General features: G+C 48.2%; 1 protein-coding gene across 4 annotated transcripts; it reads right to left on the bottom strand.

Annotated features, from left to right (window-relative positions):
- Positions 1-475: 475 nt before the first annotated feature.
- On the bottom strand, positions 476-20,726 carry STX2 (syntaxin 2). Of its 4 annotated transcripts, XM_033075778.1 has the most exons (11): positions 20,644-20,726; positions 12,967-13,038; positions 12,397-12,496; positions 9,082-9,156; positions 8,607-8,680; positions 7,276-7,384; positions 6,474-6,547; positions 6,263-6,400; positions 4,874-4,984; positions 3,742-3,869; positions 2,372-2,457 (listed from the first exon to the last, which is right to left on the bottom strand). In XM_033075778.1, the coding sequence occupies exons 1-10, from the start codon at positions 20,671-20,673 to the stop codon at positions 3,786-3,788; spliced, it is 867 nt and encodes a 288-aa protein (XP_032931669.1). In that variant the 5' UTR covers positions 20,674-20,726; the 3' UTR covers positions 2,372-2,457; positions 3,742-3,785. The 4 variants fall into 4 exon arrangements, with proteins under 4 accessions (XP_032931670.1, XP_032931669.1, XP_042635771.1 ...); XM_033075779.1 differs by lacking the exon at positions 3,742-3,869 and having other exon boundaries at positions 476-2,457; XM_042779837.1 differs by lacking the exon at positions 2,372-2,457 and having other exon boundaries at positions 3,629-3,869.
- Between the last annotated feature and the right edge of the window lie 1,665 nt (positions 20,727-22,391).

Genomic DNA, 22,391 nt, shown 5'->3' with positions numbered 1-22,391 from the left:
TGCCAGGGCTATTCTAGAGGTGCCAGGGCTATCCCCAGAGGTGCCAGGGCTATTCTCAGAGGTGCCAGGGCTATCCCCAGAGGTGCCAGGGCTATCCCCAGGGTGCCAGGGCTATTCTAGAGGTGCCAGCGCTATCCCCAGAGGTGCCAGGGCTATTCCAGAGGTGCCAGGGCTATTCCCAGGGTGCCAGGGCTATTCCCAGAGGTGCCAGGGCTATCCCCAGAGGTGCCAGGGCTATCCCCAGGGTGCCAGGGCTATCCCCAGAGGTGTCAGGGCTATTCTAAAGGTGCCAGGGCTATCCCCAGGGTGCCAGGGCTATCCCCAGGGTGTCAGGGCTATCCCCAGGGTGTCAGGGCTATTCCCAGAGGTGCCAGGGCTATCCCCAGGCTGTCAGGGCTATCCCCAGAGTGCCAGGGCTGTTCCAGGGAATCCCCCCAGGGCCACAGGGACCCATGGACACAAGCAGACACAGGAGTTGGCTTGGATGAGTTTATTAGTGCATAGGTTAGAGATTTACTCCCCTCCAACCTCCAGACAAGAGGTTCATGTGAAAAGGTCTGTTTTGCTTTAAAACAAACTCTCTGAGGCAGCTGTTCAACAAGAAGTAAAAACTGTGGAGTAGCCTATTCAAATTTCTGGTCTTGATGGGCACATTACTGCATTACAGAGGAAAAAGTTCACCAGGACAGGATCTGAGGGTCAGTTCTCACAGCCAGCTGGTAACCAGCAGGAGCCACTCCCCCATCTAGCTTGCATATCTGTATAAATAATATTTACTGGTAAAAATCTAGAAAACTACAGAATAAAAAATATTTACTTAGAATGAGCATTAAGGCAACCAATCCTTCCTCACTTTGCATGTAAACTTGCTCACAAACACCAGTGAGATTCTGGACTCAGAGGTGACAGAAATTTGTTCATGGTTGAAGCCGAATTTCTCAAGCGACTTCTCTGTGGCTGACTTGGAAAGAGACCAATGATAACAACAAGAAAATTTGCTTTCTTTTGGAAACATCTTTGACATCTGAATAGCTCCAGCATATTCACAGTACACCTGGACAGCAAAGCAGGAAAATTCATACATGCAATAGAAATTGTAAACTTTGCTGAATTTTATGAAGTCTGAATTCTCACTTACTGAGTAACTTTGATCTCAGACACTTCCAACAAAACCTAAGTTAAGGATTCTAAACTTGTAGGACTGAGTTACTGCAGTCAACTGAGAGCTGAATATCTGAAAACATTGATAAGTATCTTTTAGACTATGTTTAAAAAGGCACAAATTATCCTCTCCTCTATTTCTGAGTGTAAATGTATCTACATATCTACATGGATATGCTTGAACAGGGAGGAGTCACAAACCCAAGGTACAAATACTTTACACACAAAAATACAAAAATAACCTGTAACACTAAATGCAGTTATTTGGGTACTTCTGAACTCTTGGAAGCTTTCAAGCTGGCATCACAACAGGCATGGGTACACCAAAACACTTCATCCATGTTAGACCACACAGATTTCATAACACATCAGTGTCTCAGTTTGGATTTCTGTGTATGTGCTGTGTTCACACATCAACATCAGCAAACTCCAGAACAACAGAACTTGATTTGGCTTCATGAAGTCATTTTTGTCATATCCATAGAAGCAATAAGGCTAAACTGATCCTGGAAAATTACCTGCTCAGGTGCAAATTCAGCATTTCAGGGTTGTATGCTTTTACCAGAAATGTTGCAACTAACTCTTTATTAACCATGAAAGAAGTATTTAAAGCAATTAACTTGAAAGAAAAAATAAAAAAACTGGCAAGTGTAAAAAAGCTTTTTTTCATTTTTTCTTCTCAAGTGTAATGCACTAGGCAGTTAAATGAGTAGTCTTTTCAGGATAAAATATTTTAGCACTTGTTGGAGAAAAAGCATAAAGTTTAAATAGGTTAAGGTGACTAAATAATTAATACACTTAAACACAAGGCTACATCTCATAAAAATATTCACAAGAGTGCTAACAAAGGCAGCACTGGCAAGGTAAAGTCATGATTAGAGTCAGGTTAGCAATAGGAAAAAAGGCAAACAGTCCAAACTCAATCATCTCCAACTCCCTACTTCAACTGTAACACTGAGATGTGAAAAAACCCTAAGTTACTTGAGTTCAGAGCAAACTTTCAGTCTCACAAGTGTTTAGTTTATGATGTAAAATCCATCCACACCCTAATACATTCTGATCTTCATTTATGAGTAAACATTGAGTGATTTTGCTTTCACTTTGAGCCATTAGCGCCAGGTGGTCACGGTGGGGCAGTGCCAGGCATCCTCTGTAGAAAGGTTTGGTTCTACTGCAGGTGCTTTGGAGTTCCTGAAGGTTGATCTTGGAATGTGCTTGCTAGGACAGAGTTGTTGCCAGGATAATTCCAAGTATCAGAAGCAATACAGTTACACAGATTATTATGAACATCAATTTCTGCAGGGAAAAGAGAGAACAGTTAAGATTGAAATACTCTGTCAGAGAACAAACACATTCAGAGGCACAGAGACACTGACAGCAGGCTGAGTGCTGGGGTTCTCTTTCTGAGGAGCAATCACTGCAATGATTTCCTGCAGTTCCCTCTCTAACATCCATGGAGCCGTGGTCACAAGGCAGAGCCATCTGTGCAGCATCTCTCTATCTTCCTGCACAGAATCGTGGTTATTACTCATGCCCAACTTCTGCAAACACCATTAGGAACAGATGCAGGTAAGTCTAAGGACCTGCCACCCTCCTTGGATAAATATTTGCAGCACTTTACATCTGCAGCCTGGAATCCACCCAAGGTCAGTGAGAACACTGGGCAGGTGACAGCTCAGAGGGGCTGCAGGGGTTAAACAGGAGAGCTGGCTCTGAGCAAATCAGGGTGGGACTGGGCCAGGCACTTCTGACTGCAGCAGTGGCACAGTGATTCTGCTCCCTGCCACAGTCCAGAGCTCAGAGCAACCCCAACACCAAACAAAGCTGAGATTAAAGGAGAGTTAGTACAGAAATGGGAATTTCTGAACTGGCACCTGCTCTGGTGCTCTGAGCACAGCTGGGGGACTCTGATGTTAAAATCTGCATTTCTGCTGCACCCAGAGGAGTTAACAGCCACTGCCTGCTTAGCATTACCTGCACAAGAAATGGCACTTCACTGCAGCAAAAGCATGAACCCTGGAACAAATCTCATGTCCTGAACACACTGTCATCTCCCACTACCTCATTTCATCTAGCATTAATAAACAGTTTCAAAGGAAGAGATTGAAGATGTTCTCCAAGCCATAATGTTCTCCAACCACATGGCTGCAGACATCTCCTTCTTTGAAAACTCTACTGACACCCACAGAAAGCCCCAGGGGATAAAGTCCCAGGTGCACTCAGTATTCCATACTGTCTGCTGATGTGAACTTGCAGCATGGAAACACCAATTCCAAGAGTTTTTCCATGGAAACACCAATTCCAAGAGTTTTTCCATGGAAACACCAATTCCAAGAGTTTGTCCATGGAAACAGTAATTGCAGGAGCTGGGAGGCAGCCCTGGCTGTTGGCTGCCCTGCTGCCCTGCTCTGTGTGCCTGGGCTGTCCCCAGCAGGGTCACTGCAGTCCCAGGCTGTGCACACACAGGACCTGCCCCAGGTCCTGCAGGGCCGTGGCTCTGAGCCCTCCCCAGGGCAGCAGAGGGTTAGCAGGACAGGACAGAGACAAGGAGCCCAATTAATTAGTTGATTAGTTACTTACTGCCACAGTGGCAGGAAGCCATGCATGCTGAGGTTATCCAAGCATCACCGAATACCCACAGACAAACCAATAATTAGAGCTACTATGGCAATCAACACCACTGACACAATGATAATTATCCACATTTTCTGTCAAAAAACAAGGCATGGTTAATATTAAGCACATTAACACTTGCATTTATTTTCAATTCTTCAAGTACTTTCATTAAAGCCTCCTGTATTCTTAAATTGAGATAAATGCACCTGTGTGATCTTGCAAATGCAAGCATGAACATTTTTAAACTAAACTGATGTGATTGATGCCTGTACAGTTATCAGAGATGATATAAGCACCATTTACATCCACACTGAGTGGGCTCTTTGAACACTTCTGAAAAGATCTTTTGTCAAGGATCAGCCTGTTATCTCCATGTAGATCTCTATCTGTAGAAAATGAATTATTCCCTCAAATCCAGCTCACCAAAACGAGCCTCACTGAATTGCACAGCACATCAAAAGGGGAAATTGGAATGTAAAAATAAACTACTTGGTAGTCTGATATCAGAATATATTATTTGGTGTCTGATGGGAAGAAAGATACCCAAACAAAGCAAGTGCCATGGAAAGTGCTGGAACATTCCTTTGAACTCCAGTCCTCCACAAACTCAGTGCCATGGCACAATCCTTCACCCTTTCCAGAGGGAAGATCCCCTAATTTATCTGTGAAGCTAAAAATTACAAGCAGAATTTTTTTTAAAAAGCCTATTTCAGCAAAAGCACTGTTATTTTTCCTGCTACCAAATAGATTTTATAGCTTTAAACCCAGGTAAATTTACTTGTGATAAACAGCCAAAAAGTTTTAAGGTTATTTAAAATTTGAGTAATTTAAGATATTGTTGTTATAACATTGTGAAAGCTGGTAAGAAAACCATGTGAATTTATCCACTGGAATAATACATTAATTCTTCTTTTGGGGTTTTTACACTCTGTAATGGCAGCTCTGAGTGGAAAATTGTGAACACAGCCTCAGCTGTGCATGAACTGCTGAGCTGTGCTCTGCTGGTATTACAGATTTCCAATATTAACTACAGCAAAATAAATTTCCTGTGCTAAATGACAATAGTGCCTGGCACAATTAGAGCAAGACAACATACCCTGCGTGCTTTGCTCTGGTATTTCACTGCCTTTTTTGTCTCCTCCTTTGCATGTTCCACATAATCTGTCGCGTTCATCACGTTCTTCTCTATGTTGTTGATCATTTCACCCTTAGAACGAAATTTTGAAGGAAAAGCACATTAATGGAATGCATGGATCTAAAGAAAGGCTCTAGAACACCAAGAGTTCACAAATCAATGGTGCACACACTGGGGATGCCATTTTTTCTGCTTTGGCAGGTAAAGGAAGATGGAATGAGAAGCAAGGGCTCCCAGCTGCACCCACCAAGGAATGCTCATGAGCAGGGCACAACTTCTCCCCTGGGCAGGAACAAGAAGTGCCCAGCTGCAAACACCCCTGGGTGGGAGGGATGCTTGAGCTGAGTGACACTCCCAGAGCAGAAATCCCTGGTGTGTCTCAGGGGGAAAGGATCCTGATTATTTCCAACAGCAGTCTAGGAAATAACCACACACATGGAGCTCCTCAGAGCTCAGGGATGTCAGTGACAACAATTCACATTAATGACCAGGAATGACATCTGGCAATGGAATGGAGGGCTGGTGAAAAATGACAGTAAGTCTGTTACCTGTGTGTCTGTCCATCAGCAGAAATAATCAGCAGCAGTAAACAGCAAAGCATTACAGAATGATGCACAAGTAACTTCTGTTCATGTCTAATTCAAAAGAAACCTGCTACCAATTTCTCCTGGCTGTCTATTTAATATCAAAGCAACAAAGGCCTTCTAGAACAAAACCCAATTACCAAATGACCAATTACCCATTACCAATAACCAGGCAAGTTTCTCTTCTAACTCTATTCTTTCCATTTTCCTGCAGAAGTCAAACCATTTTAAGACCAAAGTTAAAAACACTTTTACTGGATAATTGGTTTTGAAGACTAAAACCAGAACAGATTTATGTACATGTCAAGACAAAGCTTATGAATAAAGAGAAGAGCTGGACTTGCCAAGCCCTTCCCATTCCCACTGCTGAACACAGAATTGCCTTGTGCAGGAGTGCAAGGTGCACAGAGCCCTGCTGACACACCTGTTACCCACTGTGGTGAGAATCCAAAACCCCCAGGTATTAACACTAGACAGCTGTTCTTACTAAAACATGCACAAAGATGTTCCAGCACATTGCAATTAATCATAGTGAAGAAAATATTAAACACATTGGCTGGAAGACAGGTCTGTGGTGAGTTACTGAAAGCATAAGGACATTGAGATGGTCAATCTGTCCACAAAAAAATTAAAAACCTCTGTGATTAACTTCCATATGTTCCAGCCACAGCCCAGACTCACCCAAATCTGAACACAATCACGCTCTGCACGTTGCAAAGAGAGTGAGCAAAACCCCCAGCCAGAAGTGTGTGCGTGGCTGGCTCACCTGAGTCTCCACAAACATGGCCATGTCCATGAACATCTCGTGCAGCTCCCTGATGCTGGACTCCAGCTTCATGATGTCCTTGTGGCGGGACTCGATCTCGTTCAGGGCCTGCCTGGTGATCTGGGAGTCTGAGATGATCTGAGAACAGACACACACCTGAGTGCAGCACCCTGGGAAAGCAGCAGGACACAGCAGACACAGCAACACTTACATCAGAAGTGAAAATGGAAGGATTGCCACTCTCCAGCATCTCTTCCAGCTCCTCGTCTGTGGTGGTCTTTCCAGCTGGAATTCAAACAACAGCACTTCACATAACATCACTTACTCAGTGCTGAACAGAACATTTCACCATCCAGAGGGATGACAAAGACAATTCTTGCAATGAGATTTTGCAGGGTAAAACCCTGTACTGTTCAGCCACCAGACTAATTTTAGGCACTTTTTAGACACCTCCCAAGGTAGATTCTGTACTTCAAAATAAAGTCAGGAACCTTTCTAAATACTCCTAATAATGAATTGGAAATAAGTCATATCTGAGTCAGTCAACAAATGATTAAAGCACATATAACAGTAGCACTGATTTTATGCCAGATGGATTTACCAAGTGTCCTTGTAGACAAAAATGGGACCACATAAAAAGAGTTGTTATCCTGTTAGGCATGTTATTTTGGAATGGCTTTTAATAGCACTTGCTGTTTCAGAATGCAGCTTTTCTTGATGCTTCATTTAAAGTTGCAACATTGGAAATAAATGAAGCAAAGGAAAAAATAATTTCTTTAATAATTTTCAATCTAAAGGAAATGACTGAGTTTTTCTCTTTTCTTTGCAGCTGTCTTAAGAAGAGCAATACCAAGGAGTTTGTGCCATGCAGTAAAATTGTTTCTGTTCTCTCATACCCTGAGGTGCTGTCCAAGACCTGTGATGCTTTGTACCATGTTTAATGAGTAAGAAACAAGGGAGGCACTAGCACCAGGATGCTGACTGAGGTTCAGAGGCACTCTGGGGGCACTCACTGATCTCCAGCTGCCTCTGGATCCGGCCCTTGCTGCGCTCCCGGAACAGCGTCTGCGTCTCGTTGTACTCGGTCATCACCTCCACAAACTTGTGTGCCAGGACTGAGTGCTGGGACAGGCACAGACAGACAGACAGGGGACAGGGACAGAGAGACAGGGGACAGGGACAGGGAGACAGGGGACAGGAACAGAGAGGGACAGACAGGGGACAGGGTCAGAGAGACAGGGGACAGGGACAGACAGGGCACAGGGACAGAGAGACAGGGCACGGGGACAGACAGGGGACAGGAACAGAGAGGGACAGACAGGGGACAGGGTCAGAGAGACAGGGGACAGGGACAGACAGGGCACAGGGACAGAGAGACAGGGCACGGGGACAGACAGGGGACAGGAACAGAGAGGGACAGACAGGGGACAGGGTCAGAGAGACAGGGGACAGGGACAGAGAGACAGGGGACAGGGACAGACAGACAGACAGGGGACAGGGACAGAGAGACAGGGCACAGGGACAGAGAGACAGGGGACAGGGACAGACAGGGGACAGGGACAGAGAGACAGGGCACAGGGACAGAGAGACAGGGCACAGGGACAGACAGACAGACAGGGGACAGGGACAGAGAGATGGGGCACAGGGACAGACAGGGGACAGGAACAGAGAGACAAGGGACAGGGCACAGGGACAGAGAGACAGGGCACAGGGACAGACAGGGGACAGGGACAGACAGAGAGACAAGGGACAGGGACAGACAGGGCACAGGGACAGAGAGACAGGCGACAGGGACAGACAGACAGGGGACAGGGACAGAGAGACGGGGACAGACAGGGGACAGGGACAGAGAGACAGAGACAGACAGGGGATAGGGCACAGGGACAGACAGGGACAGACAGGGGCCAGGGACAGGAAGAGAGAGACAAGGGACAGGGACAGACAGGGCACAGGGACAGACAGACAGGGGCCAGGGACAGACAGGGGAAAGGGACAGACAGGGACAGGGCACAGACAGGGACAGGGCACAGGGGCAGCACAGAGGGACAGACAGGGGACAGGGCACAGACAAGGGGACAGGACACAGACACAGGAGCAGCAGAGAGGGTCAGACATGGGGACACAGGGCAGCAGAGAGGGACAGACAGGGGGACACAGGGCAGCAGAGAGGGACAGACAGGGGGACAGAGAGGGACATCAGACAGGGCCATTTCTGTCACACAGCAACAGCTCTGCACTACAGCTCCCAGTGGCAAAGCACCCCAGGAGTTCTGAATTGAGCTCAGAACATTTAAACTCATTCTCCACAGAACCCACAGGTTTTCTCTGAGCTGAAGGATCCTACCTGTGTTTTCCTGATCCTGAGATCCACGGATGTACGATTGGCATTCTCACCCTGATCAAAACTCTGCTCAATAGCTGAGAACAACACGAGAGTACTGAGTCAGTGGCAGATATTTAACAGCTCAATTACTTTGTAAACATTATTATTACTTTTTAAAGGTACGAGTTCCCCAGAGACATGTGTAACATTTCAGGGGAGAGAGGTGGCAGTGATAAATAAAAAAAAATTAAAATATTTTTGATAATCTTTAAACACAATAACAGCTTCAATCACTCTTAACAGAGTCACACTACTGTCTATTACACTGGAAAAAAATTAAAAGGTATCATTTTGCAGTTAATCTTCTTCCAAAATATCACCCCCCAAAAAAGCACTTCAGTTGCAGAAGCCATTTCTATATGGAGGAATTACTTTGCATGGTCATTTTCTAGGTTATTTCTGAAAGCATGGAGTTCTATTTGTCCTCACCACCTACCCTTTAGCCTGGCCCGGATTTTATTAGCAATCTTCTTTATCTCCTCATTTAGTTCTTCAAGTTCTTCCTTTGTTCCTTTAAAAAATATATTTTTGAACTGTTAATGATTGGTAACAGTAAGTCAGCAAGAGTCTACAAATCTACCTTGCAATGCCAGAAATTTATTCAGTACAACCATGCAGAGTTGAAGATTATTATCCTCCTAAGTACTTTAAACACTGTTTTTATAACAACAACCATCAGGTTCTTGCTTCTTCTGACAGGCTTACACCTGGGAAACGTTATTATTATCAAATCTGAACTAAACCAGGGATAAACAGCTCTTTTGAGACTTTCAGGGATGCTAATCTGCTAGTCAGAAGTTCAGTGCACTCAGTTGTCAGTGCAGGTGAGAGATTTCTGTCACTGTTTCTGTCCCCTTCTGTCAGTGTGCTGGGCACACGTGTGCATTGCTTCAACCCCTGACACATCTGTGACATCCTGGGGGATCCCAGCCCAGCACTGGGGCACAGCTGTGCCACATCCCTGTCACAGCCAGGGCACCACACCCACAGAACACCCTGCTCACAGGGACACCCTGCTCACAGGAACAGCCCCTGCTCACAGGGACTGTCACCTCAACATCCAGGGGAACCCTGAATTAACCTGAGATCCACAGGAACACCCACTGCTCACAGGGACACCCTGCTCACAGGAACCCCTACTCACAGGAACAGCCCCTGCTCACAGGAACACTCCCTGCTCACAGGAACTGTCACCTCAACACCCAGGGGAGCCCTGAGTTAATCTGAGATCCACATCCACAGGGACACCCTGCTCACAGGAACAGCCCCTGCTCACAGGGACTGTCACCTCAACATCCAGGGGAACCCTGAATTAACCTGAGATCCACACCCACAGAACACCCTGCTCACAGGGACACCCTGCTCACAGGAACAGCCCTGGCTCACAGGAACAGCCCCCTGCTCACAGGAACTGTCACCTCAACACCCAGGGGAACCCTGAATTAACCTGAGATCCACAGGAACACCCACTGCTCACAGGAACACCCTGCTCACAGGAACACCCACTGCTCACAGGAACAGCCCCTGCTCACAGGAACTGTCACCTCAACATCCAGGGGAGCCCTGAGTTAATCTGAGATCCACATCCACAGAACACCCTGCTCACAGGAACTGTCACCTCAACACTCAGCAGAGCCCTGAATTAACCTGAGATCCACAGGAACACCCCCTGCTCACAGGAACAGCCCCTGCTCACAGGGACACCCTGCTCACAGGAACTGTCACCTCAACATCCAGGGGAGCCCTGAGTTAACCTGAGATCCACATCCACAGGAACACCCTGCTCACAGGAACTGTCACCTCAACATCCAGGGGAGCCCTGAGTTAATCTGAGATCCTCATCCACAGGAACCCCTGCTCACAGGAACAGCCCTGGCTCACAGGAACAGCCCCTGTTCACAGGAACTGTCACCTCAACATCCAGGGGAACCCTGAATTAACCTGAGATCCACATTCACAGGAACACCCTGCTCACAGGAACACCCTGCTCACAGGAACTGTCACCTCAACATCCAGGGGAGTCCTGAGTTAACCTGAGATCCACAGAACACCCTGCTCATAGGAGAACACCCCCTGCTCACAGGAACTGTCACCTCAGCATCCAGGGAAACCCTGAATTAACCTGAGATCCACAGGAACACTCCCTGCTCACAGGAACTGTCACCTCAACATCCAGGGGAGCCCTGAGTTAATCTGAGATCCACATCCACAGGAACACCCTGCTCACAGGAACAGTCCCTGCTCACAGGAACAGCCCCTGCTCACAGGAACTGCCACCTCAACACCCAGGGGAACCCTGAATTAACCTGAGATCCACAAGAACAGCCCCTGCTCACAGGAACAGCCTCAGGAACTGTCACCTCAACATCCAGGGGAGCCCTGAGTTAACCTGAGATCCACAGAACACCCTGCTCACAGGAGAACACCCCCTGCTCACAGGAGAACACCCCCTGCTCACAGGAGAACACCCCCTGCTCACAGGAGAACACCCCCTGCTCACAGGAGAACACCCCCTGCTCACAGGAGAACACCCCCTGCTCACAGGAACTGTCACCTCAACACCCAGGGGAGCCCTGAATTAACCTGAGATCCACATCCACAGGGACATCCTGCTCACAGGAACAGTCCCTGCTCACAGGAACTGTCACCTCAGCATCCAGGGGAACCCTGAATTAACCTGAGATCCACATTCACAGGGACACCCTGCTCACAGGAACTGTCACCTCAACATCCAGGGGAACCCTGAGTTAATCTGAGATCCACATCCACAGAACACCCCCCTGCTCACAGGAACAGCCCTGGCTCACAGGAACAGCCCCTGCTCACAGGAACTGTCACCTCAACACTCAGCAGAACCCTGAATTAACCTGAGATCCACAGGAACACCCCCTGCTCACAGGAACAGCCTCAGGAACTGTCACCTCAACATCCAGGGGAGCCCTGAGTTAATCTGAGATCCACATTCACAGGAACACCCTGCTCACAGGAACTGTCACCTCAACACTCAGCAGAGCCCTGATCCACCCTGAGAGCCACAAAAAGCAGCTGCAGGAACACAAACACACACCAAGAACAGGGGAACAGGATAGAATAACGCCCCAAATTCAGTTTCCACCAAGATGAAATAACAAGATAAATGTTAAGCCAGCATTGCAACATTCAAACAAAAAACATCTCAGCATCTTTTCTTCCCTTTTCTTTGAGCCCTGCCCAAGAGCACAGCCATGCTGGAGCCAGGGGCTCAGAACAGGGAAGGTTCCATGGCCCTGGGCAAGTTCCCTGAACTTTGAGTTCTCTGCTGGGCAAGCACAGCTTCCAGCTTTGGGGTCAAACTCTAAAAATAGGAGCTGGAGCACTGCAGCAGCAGCTGGTGTCACACAGACCCTGCCCCTGCTGAGGAAGAAAGAGAAGAACTGACAGCACAAGCTGCAGCTGACTACAGCACTTCCACAAATTAGAAGAAACATAAGTAACCTCTCCATTTCTGAAGGGAAAAACCTATATTAAACTGAGTTTTGGTCTAGGAATGGTTTGGATGATGCAGGAGATATTCTGAATACACTTTTTTTTTATATGAGAGTTTAAAAAGGTCAAAAGAAACAAATAAAAGTATTAATTAAATATTAAAAATGAAAATGTTTACTTAGTGTTACATTTTGCATCCTGAACACCTTTAGTTCTATTCCTAAAACAAACAATATTTCAGAATATCTAGCCACAGTTATGTGACATCTTAACAATTATTACTCACTTCCTTCAGGATTTGGTGCTGACAGGATAATGCTGTGTTGCTTCTTCACCTCTTCCACATTTTGTGCTATTTTTGCTATATTATTTCTAATTTCCTCAACCTAGAGGAAGAGAAATATGGCAAAGAAGACAATATATTAATTTAGGGGCAATATTTTTTAAAAAGAAAAAAACCCCTGCTAATAAAACCCAAACTATTTCATCTGTAGGTAGCAGAGAAAGAAATCCCAGCAGAAATGCCAACATTTAAACAGTCTGGAATTCTTTTTTAAAAATTAAAACCTGGTATTGTTAATAGCAAATATATTCTGAATGGCCAAAAACTTAAGTGCTAACATTCCTAATAAACTACTATCTTAAAATTATATTATCAAATTTCTTGTTGACAGGGAATTAGAAACATTTCTCTGCAATAAATACAGAAAATACTCTGAAATAAATTAATAAGGCATTACCAACATTTATTTACAATTACAAACCACACTGGTGAATTGTTAAACCTCATTGCTGGAACGAAAAGGCACAGAGAGCAAAGTCAGTCTTTAATCCATGGTGAAAAGAGTAACTTTACCTGCTGGAAGAAGTCATCCATAAAATGGTCTTTTTCAATGATAACTGTCTCTCCATCTTCATTTCCTTTATACTGCAAACACAACAAACACAAATCTGTGAAATCCACCCCAGGTCACTGCTCTGAAAAACTCCAACTTCTGCATGCAGTCAGTGCTGCAGAGCAGTGAGTGCTGCAGAGCAGTGAGAGCAATGCAGTGAGTGCTGCACAGGAGCTGGGAGCAATGCAGTGAGTGCTGCAGAGCAGTGAGAGCAATGCAGTGAGTGCTGCACAGGAGCTGGGAGCAATGCAGTGAGTGCTGCAGAGCAGTGAGAGCAATGCAGTGAGTGCTGCACAGGAGCTGGGAGCAATGCAGTGAGTGCTGCAGAGCAGTGAGAGCAATGCAGTGAGTGCTGCACAGGAGCTGGGAGCAATGCAGTGAGTGCTGCAGAGCAGTGAGAGCAATGCAGTGAGTGCTGCACAGGAGCTGGGAGCAATGCAGTGAGTGCTGCACAGGAGCTGGGAGCAATGCAGTGAGTGCTGCAGAGCAGTGAGAGCAATGCAGTGAGTGCTGCACAGGAGCTGGGAGCAATGCACAGGTGCTGGGAGCATGCAGTGAGTGCTGCAGAGGTGCTGGGAGCAATGCAGAGGTGCTGGGAGCAATGCAGAGGTGCTGGGAGCAATGCAGAGGTGCTGGGAGCATGCAGTGAGTGCTGCAGAGGTGCTGGGAGCAATGCCGTGAGTTCTGCACAGGAGCTGGGAGCAATGCAGTGAGTGCTGGGAGCATGCAGTGAGTGCTGCAGAGGTGCTGGGAGCATGCAGTGAGTGCTGCAGAGGTGCTGGGAGCATGCAGTGAGTGCTGCAGAGGTGCTGGGGGCAATGCAGTGAGTGCTGCAGAGGTGCTGGGAGCAATGCAGAGGTGCTGGGAGCAATGCACAGGTGCTGGGAGCATGCAGTGAGTGCTGCAGAGGTGCTGGGAGCAATGCAGAGGTGCTGGGAGCGTGCAGTGAGTGCTGTAAAGGTGCTGGGAGCAATGCAGTGAGTGCTGTAGAGGTGCTGGGAGCAATGCAGAGGTGCTGGGAGCATGCAGTGAGTGCTGCAGAGGTGCTGGGGCAATGCAGTGAGTGCTGCAGAGCAGTGAGAGCAATGCAGAGATGCTGGGAGCATGCAGTGAGTGCTGCAGAGCAGTGAGAGCAATGCAGAGGTGCTGGGAGCAATGCAGTGAGTGCTGCAGAGGTGCTGGGAGCAATGCACAGGTGCTGGGAGCAATGCAGTGAGTGCTGCAGAGGTGTTGGGAGCAATGCACAGGTGCTGGGAGCATGCAGTGAGTGCTGCAGAGGTGCTGGGAGCAATGCAGAGATGCTGGGAGCATGCAGTGAGTGCTGCAGAGCAGTGAGAGCAATGCACAGGTGCTGGGAGCAATGCAGTGAGTGCTGCAGAGGTGCTGGGAGCAATGCAGAGGTGCTGGGAGCAATGCAGTGAGTGCTGCAGAGGTGCTGGGGGCAATGCAGTGAGTGCTGCAGAGGTGCTGGGAGCAATGCAGAGGTGCTGGGAGCAATGCACAGGTGCTGGCAGCTCCTGTGAGCTCTGCAGCCCCAACAAAACCCCCCCACAGCTGCTGCTCTGGCCTGGGCACTGCCAGGGCACCGTCCACACCAGGCCTGCCCCAAGCAGCTCCACCAAACTGAAATCCTTTATTCCAGACTGGATAAACCCTCAGAGCCTCTGCCACGCACCCTGCACATTCCCCAGTCACACCTCCCCAGCCAGGGCATCCATGGATCTCAGTTTTTATCATGGGAAAAGACACAATTAACATGCATTATATGAAGGCAAAGAGTTCCAGCTTGTCTTCTTTAATTCCCTCTATGGAGCACAGGCTGTTTGAAGTGCATTGAATCAAAATTAAACAAAATATTGCCCTTAACATGCAGCCAACATGATATCTGTCATAAAAAAACAAGCTACAAGGTAATTGTTAAGGGATTTTCATCTCAAGACACCTTTTTTTTCTTACAAAGCCATCTGATCTTCTAACACCCACTTTCTGCTCCTAACCTCTGATCCTATTACCCAAGGAGTTTGGTTCTGGTTTTATTAAATTACATGAGATATGCATTGTTTGCATGACAATTCTGCAATTTAACCCAGTGTCAAACACTGCTGTTATCCTATAAATTGAGACCTGTGCATCCATCCGAGTGCCCCCACCTTGAGGCAGAGGTGACAGAGCTGGGGGCAGCTCCCCTCCTGCACACCCAGGGGATGAGGGCACACAGCCCTGGGGCAGCTCCTGGGGCAGGAACCGTTGGGTTCTGTGCTCAGGCAAAAGGATGCCCCGAGAGAAACAGCAAATGAGATGTCACTGCCCTCTGGAGCAACCTCTCAGCCTGGCTGGCAGCAGGACTCGACAAACCACTCATTTCAGGGGAGATAACACCAGAACTCGAATTATCTGTCCTCACAGATTGCCATCAATTAACTGTCTTGCTCAACACAAGTAAGGGAGGAAGTTTGTGCCCCAAGGGAGTCACCCAAAACTTCACCATTCCCAAGACTGCTACCACGCCACAAGTTCTAAGTTAATATCTAGGAAGAAGCTAAATTTCAAAGACATTTAATTTCATTTTCTATGCCAAAGGACACTTTCTGTTTATATTTACTGAGTAAGAATAATTTTTCTGCTAGTTCATAACTGCATCCTGTATTCAGTTATTTGAACTAAAAATAATGGAAATAGCACCTCCTAAGAGATTCAGAATGTCGGCTTTTAGTTTGATCAGATCTTAGCAAAAGGTAACTCTTGAGTGAATCCTGAATGAATGAAAGCAGAAATGTGACTCAGAAATGTCTGGAGCCGCTCAGCTGCTCAGCAGCTGACCATGGCTGCCCAGCCCACAGCCTGTGCCATCAGTTCCACTTTCCTACTTGGCTGCAATGATACATGACACACCGATTTGCTCTCTACAATTTGCTGAAGGATTTATGGACAGCCTGCCTCAGTCACCAGCACTTGAGACACCTGAGAAGTTCATCAGCCTCTGTTCTCTGTACTCTTAAATCTTCTCTTACCTAAAATACAGCTCATTTTCTGACTCTTCAACTGATGTGCTTTTGTGCCTCTTGAGACGAGCACAGAGCTGACCAAGAACTGACTTTTATCAGAGTTCAGCAGAGCATACTGCTCTGCCTGGCCCTCGGCTGCCCAGCACGAGCAGTATCACAAGGAGTTGATAAAAGGTTTCACGTCAATGCCAAGAGCAATCTAATAAAGTCTGTTTGCAGCTCATACCTTGACCTTGGGACTCACAGCCTGGGACACAGAGCTCCATAAACATTCAGGGCCCTATAAAATCCATCCAGCCCCCTGGGCAGGAGTTTGTGCTGCTGTGGCTGGGCCAGAGCTGACTGTGCCAGCAGCTGGCAGGGTTGTGTTTGGGGTTTGTGCTGGTGACACGGGGATGTTTGGGTCACAGCACCGACAGGGGCAGGGCCACACAGGGAGCAGCTGTCCCCAGGTGACCCAAGGGACACACATGGCATCGTGCTCAGTGCATGAGGCTGAAGCAAGGAGGAAGGGGGCACCTTTTGGGCATTTTGTCTCCTCAAGTCACTGTTAGGTGGGACAGCTTTCCTGGGGATGGATTAATTTCTGCCTGCACACTGGAAGCAGGAAGGAATTCCCTTTTCTGCTTTGCTTGAGTGCAGTTCTTGCTTTGCCAACTGAACTGCCTTTATTCTCAGCCCATGATTTTTCTCCCTTCTGGAATTCTGCCCCATCCCAGCAGGGTGACTGAGGGAGCAGCTGCTCTTGCTGCCAGCAGGGTTAAACAGGTTTAATCTCCCAAACAGCAGAGATTCTCACAGCACCATTTCTCAGCTCCAGGCAGAAGCTATCCTGAAGGTTTATGAAACTTCTGTCACTTCCACTACCTAACAGAACTGCAGAAGTAAGTCAGGTTGGAGATATCTTAGCAATTACTGACCTTTGAAACTGGAAACAGCTTTTGAGTGAAAAACGTGCCTATTGCTTGTCCTTGCCCTCAAGGTCAGCTCAGTGCAGATCACATGCACTCCTCTGGCAGCTGCAGGGACCATGGGTCACCATCCAGGGAATCAGCCTGAGAGCTCAGCACAGAGCCTTCAGCTCCTCCTCACAGCATCCCTGCGGCCAGGAGCCCATCCCAGCAGGGTGTGCAGGGGCCAGGAGAGCCGGGGCAGGTCGATCATTAACAGATCCAGCAGCAGCCACGCCACTGTGAGCCCCCTGCCATAAATGAGCTGACAGTGCCACGGCACGAAGGCACAGCTCATCCTCATCCTCAGCAATCCCTGAGCCAGCCCACGTCACAGCCTGACTCAGAGGAAAACAACAGCCGTGTTTTCCTGCTGCTGCAAAGCCTCTTCTGGGCTCGTTTCCGTGCCACCCAACCCCAGCAATCCTAACCTCTGCACTTCACTGCTCCTCAGCAGCTCTGGGGGCACCGACTGACTGCCCAAGAAACTGTTCAGAAAAAAATCAATGCAGTTTTGTTCCACTTACAGGTCCTGGCTTAAAAATATGAACGTACAGATTGCTATGTTCTACTCATTTTTTAAAGATTATCTGTAACAGATCTTCATCAACACTCTCAAGTAAAGAAACATAAAAACCAAGTATTTAAAATGATTCACCAATCAAGCATAAAAAATGGATTGCAGTAGACAGGTCTGCATGCACTTCAGCATCACAAGGGAGAAATTTGGGAGCCACAGTGCACCCCAAACCTGAGATCTAAACCAGCACTCTGCTTGGGCAGAGGGTTATCTAACCTTGTTCTGAAATGCCTGAACAACAAAAAGAAAGTATGAGTAAGTTTTATTACCAGACCTTTAAAAGGACATGTTAGTAATACCTGAAGTTAGTTAAATGCCTGAACACAGATTTACAGCTCTGTAGAGTGTTTCACATGGACCTGTGCTGTGAACAGCAAACCACTGAAGGCTGGCAGCACATTTTGCAATCATAGCTATGTACTACTCATTTTCTTCTTCCCTAAACACCTACTATAAACCACTGCTGAAAACAGTGCATTGGATCAGAGAACCTTTTAATCTTACACTTACTTGTGCTCAAAATAACTAAAACCAGCCTGGGATTTGCTCAATTGTCCTATCCATTGTATTAAAAGACAATTGAAACAGCATAAAGAAGTTCATTTGGGCCTGCTTAAGAATAATTTAGAAATGACATTGAAATAACCCCCTAAAGTCGAACGAATTCAATTATGGTTGCTGCCTTCTGATAAAGCACATACTTTACAGAAGTTCTTCAAGCTAAGAAAACGAGGAAGCAGCATTATCTGAAGGCTGTACAATCTGCATGTCATCAACCACTTCTTTCTCCAATAACTGTTTAACAGCCTAAACACAGTGTATTAACAACAGTATCTGTCAGTTATGGTAATGTTGTGTTAATGAACCACAAACATTGATAGGCAGCATTTCTCTCTCTTTTTTGTAATAATCTGGGAAAAACTCATGACAAAATATTTTGCTTGCTGCCCAGCAAAATCCAGGAACACACAAAGGAGGACACAGGAAATTAGCATTTCTGCTGCAGGCAATGGAGTGCTCAGTGCAAACAGCTCAGTGCAGGCTGGGATCTTTCCAAGTCCTTGTGCAGCACAGCAGTTCTGGGGGGAGATGGCTGGAGGGAGCTGCCAGGTGAGCTGGGGCCACAGGAACACAATGAAATCCTCATGTTAAAGAAGAGAAAAGTACAGTTATTGCTGAACTTTGCAGGCCTAGGCCTGTTTGAAAACCACAATGTCTGTGTTCTACTCTTAATGATTTAGCCAAATGAAACACAATGGAATGACATGAATAAACCCAAGCCCTTTGGAAAACAGGCAAACAAGTGTGAACACATTATTCCTTCAGATTCACTCTGCTCAGAGCATTCATTCTGTGAAAGGAAAACCACCTCAAAAATCATTCTATTTTTGAGATTTCAGCTAAAGATGTAAGAAGGAAGCTGCTACCTCAGAGAGTTTCCTGTGGAAATGGGAATATCCATTTCCCTTGGATATGCAACTTTACAAAACTTCAGGTCAGCTACACACTTATAATTGCAATGAAATACAGAACAGCTCTTCGGTAACTTTTACCTGCATTTCATGTTTAAACATTTTCTTCATTAGAAGAAAAATTTTTAAGTCTCTAAGCTATTTATTAATTCTGCAGGCAGTGAAAATGTTGCTGATGAACATACAAAGCACTTCAGCAATACTGGTCAATATAGATTTAAAAAGCAGCCCAGCCCAGTGCAGTAATGTTTTCAGATGCCAAACACTAAAACTGGCTTAAAAATTCCTCGGTACAGCTGCACGAAACACTTTTAACCCTGTCAATGGGGGGTGTGTCAGGGCGTGGAGCTGGTTCCTTCCATTTACAGAGACTCAGAACAGGATTACGTCTACAGGTACAGCTATAAATAGAAAGCAAATTTGGATCACTGTTGGCTGCTTCCTCTACATGGAATGTGTGCAGCAGCACCGAAATTTGGCACGTGTCCCCACAACCTGGACATGTCCAGAAACAGGCAGAGGGAGTAAGAATACCTGAAAGAAATGACACTGCTTTTTTGGCACGGCTCCAAAACATCCAATTCCGGTAGAGAAACTGTAATTTAATAATCCTAAAACATTCCTGATGCCAATTCATCCTTTCAGAGAGGAAGACAAAGAGACTGGTAATTCCATCACTACAGATGGAGCTTCCAAAATGGATTTTATGATCCAGAAGGTGAAAGAGCCCCAGACTTGAATGCAGCTCAGCACAGCCCAACTTATCCGTGGAGCATTGGAACTATCACAGGAACTCCTGTGCGTTCTCCATTTCCATTTCTTTTCAGGAAAAAACCAAAACAAACCCCAAACAAAATCCTTTTATTTTACCCAACCATATCCTGCTGCCGACAGACTGATGGTGCCTCTCCCCAACTCGCCTGTCTTTTTTAGGATACAGTTTCCAAGGCACAAATAAGGAAAGGAGCGGATAAACAGAGGCAGCTACCATTTTGTAAACACGCGGAGAATCGGGCTCGCAGAGCTTTCCTGCCGCACCACGGCCGGGAGCTCGGGCGGACGAGCCCAGCCCAGCCCGCACGGAATGGGGAGCCCTGAAATCCCGGAATTACCGGGAACCGAACGGAATTCAATGATGCCCAAACCACGGAATTACCGGGGACCGAACGGAATTCAGAGCCCTCCAAATAAAGGAATTACCGGGGACCGGACGGAATTCAACGATGCTCAAATCACGGAATTACCGGGGACCGAACGGAATTGAGAGCCCTCAAATCACGGAATTACCGGGAACTGAACGGAATCCAGTGCCGCCCAAATCACGGAATTACCGGGACACTGAACGGAATCCAGTGCTGCCCATAGCAGCAATTACCGGGACACTAAACGGAATTCACAGCCCTCCAAATCACGGAATTACCGGGACACTGAACGGAATCCAGTGCTGCCCACGGCAGGAATTACCGGGAACCGAACGGCACCCGGTGCCGCCCAGGCCGCTCGCAGGGGCCGGAGCAGCGGAGCACGGCGCTGTAGGAGCCGCACAGGGTGGAACCCCCGGGACCCCGAGCCCTGCCGGCCCCCAGCCCCGCGCTGCCCACTCCGCTCCCGGCCCCGCCGCGCCCCGCACCTCCGCCAGGTCCGCCAGCCGGTCCTTCATCCCCGCGGCGGCCCCCGCGGGCCCGCGCTGCCCGCCGCCCTCCGCGCTGCTTCCGCGGGGCCCGCCCGCCCGCAGCACCGCGCACGCTCGGCCGGGCGGCGGGCGGGCCCGGCGGCGGCGGCCATGGCCTCAGGGCCCCGCCCGGCGCCGTGACGGGCGGGGCTGGCCGGGGCACGGGGAGCGGGCACGGCCCTGCGGACCGGGGCACAGCGGGACCGGGGACCGGGGAGCGGGCACGGGGAGCGGGCCCGGCCCTGCTGAACGGGGCACAGCGGGCACAGGGAGCGGGCCCGGCTCTCCTGACCGGGGCACAGCGGGCACAGGGAGCGGGCACGGCCCTGCTGAATGGGGCACAGCGGGCACGGGGAGCGGACACGGGGAGCGGGCCCGGCCCTGCTGACCGGGGCACAGCGGGCACGGGGAGCGGGCACGGCCCTGCTGAACGGGGCACAGGGAGCGGGCCCGGCCCTGCTGAACGGGGCACAGGGAGCAGGCCCGGCTCTGCTGAACGGGGCACAGCGGGCACAGGGAGCGGGCCCGGCCCTGCTGAACGGGGCACAGGGAGCAGGCCCGGCTCTGCTGAACGGGGCACAGTGGGCACAGGGAGCGGGCCCGGCTCTCCTGACCGGGGCACAGCGGGCACAGGGAGCGGGCCCGGCTCTGCTGACCGGGGCACAGCGGGCACGGGGAACGGGCACGGCCCTGCTGAACGGGACACAGCGGGCACGGGGAACGGGCACGGCCCTGCTGAACGGGGCACAGCGGGCACGGGGAACGGGCACGGCTCTGCTGACCGGGGCACAGGGAGGGGGCACAGGGAGCGGACACGGCCCTGCTGACCGGGGCACAGCGAACCCTGCCCTGCTGAACGGGGCACGGGGAGCGGGCCCGGCTCTGCTGAACGGGACACAGCGAACTCGGCCCTGCTGACCGGGGCACAGCAGGCACGGCCCTGTGTTAACTGAACACTTAATTATCCATGCTGATAAAACAGATGCTAAAAACTACATTCCACATGGTAATTTGTCTTTTTAACAATGAAACAAGTGTTTGCCAGGAGCTCAAATGCTATGATAATGGAATTTTTATTTATTCCACGTTAAAGTGCTAGGTAATTTGCAGGGAAAAAGTAGTTTGCTAATGAATTCGTTACAATATTAAGAGATAACTAAAGCACAGTGAGTATTATATACACGGTTACAGATTGCTTTCCCCCCGTGTTCATATTGTTTAAAACTGCCAAACTACACTAATGTGATGGTCTCCTGTTATAAACACATTCCTGTTTGTCAAAAGGACAGGTGGAATTCACAAGGGTTTTACCAGAATAGCATTGTGCTGGGAAAAATAAAAGATGAGTTACATATTCTGAAAAAATAATCCTGACACCTAGAGGCACTCAGCAAAAACGCTAAAAACCACACAAATCCAACTCATCTCAAAAAGGGAAGGCAAATTCAACATGCCAGTGATTTTTCCAATAAAATCTCGCAACATTTGGATTACTCTATCAAATAAGCAAAAATTACAGCACGCTGCAGCCACTCTTGTAAAGCTTTGTGTATGTTTTGTGACCACGTCAGAGGAAATGAAGGAGAAATAAACCATGTCTGTATGTATCACCTGCCAGGAAGCACTCTCCTTGTCCATTTCATTCATTCAGATAGATGTAAAAACGTAGCATTTATTTACTCTACATCATGGGACAGCAACAAAGA

This window comes from Catharus ustulatus, chromosome 18, assembly GCF_009819885.2.
Source record: "Catharus ustulatus isolate bCatUst1 chromosome 18, bCatUst1.pri.v2, whole genome shotgun sequence".
Classification (NCBI taxonomy): Eukaryota; Metazoa; Chordata; class Aves; order Passeriformes; family Turdidae; genus Catharus; species Catharus ustulatus.
This window is presented reverse-complemented; position numbering and strand designations above follow the sequence as displayed.